The 8,129-nt window shown below is 35.5% G+C and overlaps 2 protein-coding genes across 3 annotated transcripts in view; one reads left to right on the top strand and one right to left on the bottom strand.

Annotated features, from left to right (window-relative positions):
• Positions 1–3,711, top strand: part of LOC107642284 (receptor-like cytosolic serine/threonine-protein kinase RBK1) — a 5,316-nt gene extending 1,605 nt beyond the window's left edge. For both annotated transcript variants that reach the window (XM_021122725.1, XM_016345588.2), the window contains 6 exons: positions 1,505–1,762; positions 2,182–2,333; positions 2,420–2,499; positions 2,590–2,728; positions 2,891–3,040; positions 3,249–3,711. In XM_021122725.1, the coding sequence (XP_020978384.1) occupies positions 1,505–1,762; positions 2,182–2,333; positions 2,420–2,499; positions 2,590–2,728; positions 2,891–3,040; positions 3,249–3,407 (938 nt within the window). In that variant the 3' untranslated portion in view covers positions 3,408–3,711. The remainder of the gene's footprint in view (positions 1–1,504; positions 1,763–2,181; positions 2,334–2,419; positions 2,500–2,589; positions 2,729–2,890; positions 3,041–3,248) is intronic.
• Positions 5,773–8,129, bottom strand: part of LOC107642280 (AP2-like ethylene-responsive transcription factor AIL6) — a 5,579-nt gene continuing 3,222 nt past the window's right edge. The window contains exons 4-9 of the mRNA XM_016345584.2: positions 7,939–7,947; positions 7,713–7,801; positions 7,071–7,144; positions 6,929–6,979; positions 6,725–6,801; positions 5,773–6,613 (exon numbers count right to left, since the gene is read on the bottom strand). Coding sequence (XP_016201070.1) covers positions 6,144–6,613; positions 6,725–6,801; positions 6,929–6,979; positions 7,071–7,144; positions 7,713–7,801; positions 7,939–7,947 — 770 coding nt within the window. The 3' untranslated portion in view covers positions 5,773–6,143. The remainder of the gene's footprint in view (positions 6,614–6,724; positions 6,802–6,928; positions 6,980–7,070; positions 7,145–7,712; positions 7,802–7,938; positions 7,948–8,129) is intronic.

The raw sequence follows: 8,129 nt of genomic DNA, 5'->3' as shown, positions 1-8,129 counted from the left end.
ATAAAAGTTTTAAATTTTTAATGAATTAAATATATTTAAAATTTTACTAATTTTGGGGAGGTTGAGAGAAATTATATGGTTATTATGGTTGAAAGGGTCAGCAGCGCCATGAGGTTGGGGAGTTGATTAGGTGCTTACTGCCAAACATGGGAGTTGGGAGAAATAGTAGACGACTTTTTGACCAAAAAGCATAGGGTTCCCTTTTCTGCTAGACAAGGACACAAAACTGATCATGGGTCCCTTCTTTCACACCTCTTAGATTCATTTAACACTGCTCTTTATAAAAGCTAAATCTAATACTATCTTTTTATAGTTAGATTAATTAGATACGATTGTGAGTTTGATCATTGCTATAGGTTATTAACATGTAAATAAAACATGAAAAAGCAAACATTTTTATATTTTTATTTTCCATTGGGAAAGTGCTTGGGGAGGATGCTGTTTCTGACAGTAACAAAACACAGGCGTGGTCCTTGATGGTGCTTTCGGCTACCAGCAGTCATAAATTGTCCCACTGTTGGCCTTCGGGCTTGGGCATTGTGTCCTTTTAAAAGAGACATATCTGTTGTCAATTATAAGATTTTGAAGAGTGAACCCTCCTCGTTTGATTTTTATCAATGAATTGGCCATAATTTTGTCAGTGACACGGCCTACTAACTTTGTCTTCTCATGTCTTCCAAAACGTTCATTTATTGGGGACGTAAAGGGTTGGTATATGAGGTTCTTTCTTTCAAACTCACCCTGCAGTGTGGGGATACTCTCGTTTAGGAATTGATTTTGAATGGTAGTAGTTGAAGAAATTAATACATATGATTATGACTTTTATCCATTTCAAATAAATATTGACCCGGAATAATCATAATCATACATTAAAAACATACCACGTAATTCATAAAATTTATAGTTATTATAATTATTATGCAGATAATTATTTATTCTGGTCTTGTTCTATCAACCTACGTTGAAAAAATGTTCACACTACTGTTACAAATTAGTTAAATTACGCATAAAAGATGGTCGTATAGCAAAATAGTAGACTAGCAATGAAAGCAGCCTCACTAAAATACAAATAGGTATATCAAATTTGTAGCCTTTATTTTTGACCCAATTTCGCAATATGTTTCGTATGTAGGAGTATTTAATATAATATCCACTATTAGTCAATTAGTGAAATAATTTTAATGAAAAACCGTTGACAAATGGTTTGAATAAGGAGCCAGTCTCAGAGCCTAGAATCCTTCAGCATTAGAATTGAAAAAAGTTCAACTAGATTTTGCCCCATGTCATCAATCCAACTTAAATTTATTATGCTTATAAGTCAAAGTTTAAATCCAATAAATATTGGTGACTTTTGAATATTTGATTATTTGAATATTTTCCTTATCTACCAAAAATAAATTGAATATTCCTCAATCCTTAATAAGATCAGAAACAGTTACATAGCAATTTACATCATAACTTGACTTTTCTTTTGTTCTAATTCTTGGAACTTTTGGTTGCACAGAGAACCTGGTTGGTAAAGGTGGCCATGCAGAAGTGTACAAAGGGCACCTACCTGATGGGAAAGTTATAGCAGTCAAGAGACTAATGAAGAATGCCAAGGATGCTGGGGACAGAGCTGGTGATTTCTTGACAGAACTTGGGATCATTGCACACATAAACCACCCAAATGCAACACGCCTTGTTGGGTTTGGGATTGAACGCGGTCACTACTTTGTACTAGAATATGCTCCACATGGCAGCCTTTCTTCGTTGCTCTTTGGTGGGTTTGATGCATTCATCACTTGGAACTCGTTTGATATCCGTCTCAAGACTAAAATATCAAGAACATCTGGGATACAACTCTGTGGAGAAAGAGATAAATACAGAAACATATAAATCCTTATTTAAAACAATATTTTGTTCAATTGTCTGTCTACTGAAAAATTGGAGACAAGAACAAAGATACAACTTTTCTGTTTTGTCTTTGTCTTGTTGTCCGTTTTTTTTCTGAAGTGCTTACCAAATACAACATCCTTCTCATTTCTTGGTCTTGCACTTTTCTGTTTATCCATCCATTGTCATTTATCTTGCCACTATCACCTTTTTTCCACAATTGTATTTTGATATCCAAAGATGTATCAGAAAGTGACATCAATAGATAAAAGTTGCTTGCAAATTAAGAGGTGTTCAACATGTCAGGTTCTGAATGCTTGGAGTGGAAGACAAGGTTCAAGGTCTCCATTGGAGTGGCAGAAGGGTTGCAGTATCTCCATCAAGATTGTCCTAGAAGAATCATTCATAGGGATATCAAAGCCTCTAACATACTACTCAATGAAAATTATGAAGCTGAGGTACTTTCATAGTAGTCTAAATAAGTTCTTGGCTTTCATGTTAAGTATTTTTTCTAACCATTAATAGCTTCTGTGATAAACTTCAGATTTCAGATTTTGGATTGGCAAAGTGGCTTCCAACTAATTGGGCTCACCACGTTGTCTTCCCAATAGAAGGCACATTTGGGTTAGTATTGCAGCCTCAAGTTTAGCTCTTAACATGTTTTCTTATTGTAACTTCATTATCTAAAACACTTGGTTGCATCAATGGCTGTAGGTATTTGGCTCCAGAGTACTTCATGCATGGAGTTGTGGATGAGAAGACTGATGTATTTGCATTTGGGGTTTTGTTACTGGAGATCATAACTGGTCGTCGTGCTGTCGATTCAGATAGTAGGCAAAGCCTTGTGATCTGGGTAAGTCTTAGTAGCCCCTTTTATATCTTGTGGAAGATCCTAATTGAAATTCGAACACCAAGGGATTAAGATGTTTATAACTCTCAATTTTGCTCAAAGATTACATATTCTATTTAATTATGACAAGGACAAAATAAGAATGATATACTATTGTTTTGTCAGGCTAAGCCACTGCTGGATACAATGAATGTGACGGAAATAGCAGACCCCAGATTAGAAGGGGAATATGATCCTATTGAAATGAAGCATGCCATGGTAACAGCTTCCTTGTGTGTCCACCAGATATCCTCCAAGAGACCATTCATGAATCAGGTAAGAAAAAAATCAGCACTCATTTCCTCATTCACCTGATTTAGTTACTCCCCTGTTCTTTTTTTATACCTTGCAGTCACTTTTTGGTACATCCTAGGATCAATGTATCTAAGATGTACCATTTTGTGGCAATTAAAGATAAAAGTGAACTGGAGCAGTAACTAGTATTTCAAATCTCAATTATGATGTGTTCTTGCTATAACAATAGGTTGTACCCTTACTCAAGGGTGAAGTAGCAGCTATTGAACTCAAACAAAACTTACCAGCAACAAGATCACTCTTGTTAGAGGCATGTGACCTTGAGGACTATACTTGCTCTAGTTACTTGAAGGATCTCAACCGCCATAGGGAGTTAATCAACGAGTGATGCTTGATTTGTTGTTTTAATTTGCGCATATAAATGTTAATGAAGGCTATGTATGGAATGGCCATTTTAGCAGTGTGTACAGCTGAATCCAAAATGCACGAGCTTGTGTTTTTCTTCAAGCTTTTAGTAGGATTGTAATTTGGCATGGAATTGTAGTCAGAAGAGAACCCAAGCAACCATGGTTTCGGCTTTTGTGAGCTCACTATGTTCATGCACAGGAGTGTTTGTAACTATTTTGACTCAGCTGTGCAATCTCTACATGAATCTCACCTATCAATCAAATTGCCCCTTGTGTTTCCCTTTCTCCTTCAGTAGTTATGGAAGAATAGTAATAGCAATAAAAAGAAAAAGTCAATGTATCATAGTCCGCAACCATTTAGGCATAGAGGAAATGTCTTTTAAAAAATTGGACCATCTTAGCCAAAGCTAAGGCCTCATTAAATAAATGAAAAGAAATTAGAAAAAGTATAACGTGCTGACATGAATAAACTTTGAAAATTGACAAAGTATTATCCGTCTTATGTAAATATCTCTGAAGATAGATGCAATCCCCTATCGCGCTACAATAAACACTAGCCTTTCACATTTCTTCTTTCCTATCTTGATGATTGATATAAGAGTTGATATTAGGTCTCTTGTTAAATAAAAAGAGAGTTGATTACCATGAACTTCTTTCCCAATGATTCTTGGGAAATAAGTAAGCCATGATAAAGATCCCATCCATAGCACTGCAAGTCTGCAACCGTAAAACAGCATATTCATCACGCAAAACTCCCCCCACAAGTAGCCACATTTCCAAGCAATTTGATGCGTCTTGCAACTTGCAAGTAAGACGTAAGCAGCAGGGTCTATTAAAAAAGTGTCTTCATGGGCCATGAAGTCATGTAGCTTTGCAGACTATCAAGAAACAGACTCCTTGAGCTTTTTTGGCAGCCCATACTCATTTATTTTAACTAAATTATGACCCATTTTGAACCGCGCCACTGACCAAAAACAAAAGAAAAAAGAACTAAACTGTGGCACTTCTCGAGTGAATGATATTTATTTTTTTATTTATTCTTAGCACCAGAGACGATCTAGAGGGCCACCGAAATTTCCGAAATATGTATAAAGCATTAATCCGCTACGTTACTAATAATATTTCTATCAACTTCTGCCAACTCTTGTTTATAATTGTGTTTAATGAAAGTGTCTTTGCGGATGTGTCTAATAAAAATATCTTTTTTATAGCTATATTTAATGGAAGTATCTTTATAGATGTATTTTCTAGATATGTCTCCTTATACATGTGTTTAAAATATAATAATCAATTATTATTAGTAGTAAGTTAAAAGATAGTATATTGGTACCCTATTCTTTTCCATACAGTATATATGTGTAGCAGTGTCATGTTACATTGTAAGTTTAAACTCGAACTACTCTTTTGTTCACATATATACATACGTCTCGTAATGAATAAATAATTGCATCAGTTTTTGCACCCCTTGCTGTGACTTCTGGATCTATCCACGCTTAAACTAGTTTTATTATTTTATTCAGAACTAGTGAAGACAATGAATTCATTGAACTGGAACATGCACAAACACCAAATGGAGCTCAAAGGGTGGACCTCATGGCGGTGAGAGAACAAAGAAAGAATTAACTTTGCTTGGAAGAGAGACTATTGACGAATCATTTTGGAGGGCGATGCTTCCAACATCCACTCATGCATCTTTGAGATATTTCAAGATAATTGCTCAATTTTGAAAAACATTTCTCTATATTCATATTCATTTTGATTTTCTAGTTTCTTGTGAAACATGACACCCAATCACTTATTAGTAGCATGACTTTTTTAGCACATATGACAATAGGGGTCAGTTTCACGAAGAAAAAACCATTATAACATCTCTTATTAATAGGTTGAGAAACGTCAAATATAGCTATAAAAAGTATAAGTAACCAACAACATTTTTGAATAATGTGTAAATAATGTGAATTAATAGGATTAAAAGAGTAAATTTAATAAGTAGCATTAAATTAGGGTATAGTGTACTTATATTTGATTGGTGATTGTTCATGTTGTTCAAGACAGTCATTATTTAGCTAGCCTACTGCCATCAAGATTTATACCGCAAATTTAATGTTAAGTTTGTAGTGCGATAAATACCACCACCCTTTTTTTTTTCGTCGTTTTACAATGAACTATAGTAAATTGGTAATAATGAAATAAGTCGCTGAAGAAAATTGCTCGAGGTACAGTAGCAAGGTTTGATCGCAGGATAATTAATTAAGTAATTGGTTTCAATATTTTAAGAAATCATCGGGAAAATGTTTGCGGAATGTTAAAAATGTATAAAACGAGTAGTCAGTGAAGAGAAAAGGCTAAACAAAGTTGGTAATAATTTAGACAAGGACGATCAAACTGATACTACTGCAGTACCGCTGCATGTTAAGAGGAGAATTATACAGGAATTCTTGTGCAAGACCATATAATAATGCACAACTCAAAATATTCCTCAAATTTGAGTAAATTTAGTTACATAACCCACCTTCCTACTGTAACTAATTAAGACTACCACAAAATTAAACCTCTTATCTATGTTTACTTAGCAGCTGAAGGGTTAATTATAGATGGGGAATTTTGAACCGGGTCAGCTAAATTGTGCGGCCAGTGACTATAGCTTCTTGATTTGTTAGCAGAAAATTAAAATTAGCGAAAGATAACTACTAGTTTGATCAGGTCATTATTAATACTCAATAGGACTGGGGAGGCCATATGAAGAACTCAGGTGCTGCTGCCGCCACTTGCGGTGCAGTCAGTCCAGCGGCATTGGCAGAAGTTACGGCGGTTTCTACACCGTTAGTGGGGTGGAAATGGTGGAAGAGGTTGTGGTGATAATAAGCTGGCGCGGAATCATATGGGATTCGGCAGGGGATGGAAGCAATTGGCTGATGTATGGTTGATGAGAAGTTGATATTGCTGCCACTCATGTTTGCACACACTGGTTGTTGCTGCTGGCTGCCGGTGGTGATGGCGTTGATAGCAGACTTCTGCTCTGATTCTAGGGAGAGTTTCAAGCGTTTCGCAGCGCCACCAACAGGAAGAGAGCTCTTCATTATGGCATCAACATCGTACCTGCTCATCTCAAAGTTGGTTACTGCATTTGCACCTCGGAACTTTATAGCTGCTATATCATATGCCTCAGCAGCTTCCTCTTCAGTTGCTGTCAACCATAAATAAGAAAAGGATTAAGTGATAACATAAGATCAGCATATAGTATATGAAGCTCAGCAATTTGAATGAAGGTGAAAATGAATTAAGGTGAAATACTTACCGAATGTTCCCAAGTAAAGATCTTTGTTTCCGGCAACGCGACCAATTCTTGCTTGCCACCTACCTTGTTGGTGATGCCTGCAGGATTAATTGGAAACAAGCATAAGATATAGGACCAAAGTATACGAGAAAAGATGAGTACATGTATTATTCTCTACAATGATATCAAATTAAAGATGATGTTGAGTCATTTGAAATTCCATACCTTGTCACACCTCTGTATATGGAAGCTCCCCTGGAAAAGCCACTACTTTTCCTGCAAAAAAGATAGTCACGTATTTCAGTACCCACATATAAGTATAGTTATAATATAGTGTTTCAAATTTAACAGGCCAAAGCAGACAAACCTTCTCAGTGATGCAATGAATTCTTGCTTTGTTACATGTTTCATCTCCTCCAGTTCCTTTGGGTAATTGGAAACCTATGGAATAAGAGGTAGAAATAATTAATAAGCAAATGTTGCAACTTGCCAGTTCAAGTTACCAAGTAAACCCCGAATTATTATTTATTAAAGATATATTATTCGCACTCATGCATAGAACTGAGGTACATAAAATAGTTGCATAAAATATTTCTATATATTTTTGTATATAGAATTAGTCCCTTGACCAAGCCTCCTCTGCTTTCTTTTTATTTTTAATTACTTTTGTTGTTTTACCTTCAAAAATTGACCAGAAAATCCACTTTTCTTGGCACCTTAGCCTCAACTTTTTACGTACCAATGCAAGTAAAGCATATTCCTTTGACAACAGCCAATTACCTAGATCCACTTTAGCAAAAAGATTGAGCATGCGATGCATATGTATATGCTCATAGGTACTCAGATAAATGAATATGAATTAAACATTATTACTTTAATAGAATAGCTAAATCTTTAGTCCCATCTCAACAAGCAAGGTTCCTTTCAGCTATAAACGTAGGATCATTTCATGCACACAAAGCAACTAAGAAAGGATCAAAAGCATAATACACAAGGAAGTGACCCTTACAGGGAAGTTGGTGGTAGCAGTGGGACCCCAATACTTTAAAGCTGCCAAATCATAAGCTCTCGCGGCCTTTTCTTCTTTGTCATATCCACCTGATGATAACCATGATAATAATTTACTAATAAGTTTCAGAAAAAAAACTACCATATCTTAAAACAATGTATATATAACTGTGCAAAAGCTTAATATAGGTTGAACGAGTAGAATTTTCACAGGAAGCTTTTCTTACCCAAGTAGACTGTAGTGGCAGCCAGAGATGCACCAAGTCACGTTTCATATGCAAGGACATAAGCCAAGAATATCAAAACATTAGATTATGTAATAGTCAAAATTATCTGCAAAAAAATTACTATTCTTGCAAAAAAGAGAAGGACCAAGCAAAAAAAGAGATCCTATGCTTGCCAAAATGCCACGATGCAT

Source organism: Arachis ipaensis, chromosome B05, assembly GCF_000816755.2.
Source record: "Arachis ipaensis cultivar K30076 chromosome B05, Araip1.1, whole genome shotgun sequence".
In the NCBI taxonomy this organism is placed as follows: domain Eukaryota; kingdom Viridiplantae; phylum Streptophyta; class Magnoliopsida; order Fabales; family Fabaceae; genus Arachis; species Arachis ipaensis.
Note: the sequence above shows the minus strand (reverse complement) of the source record. Positions and strands in the feature narration are given on the sequence as shown.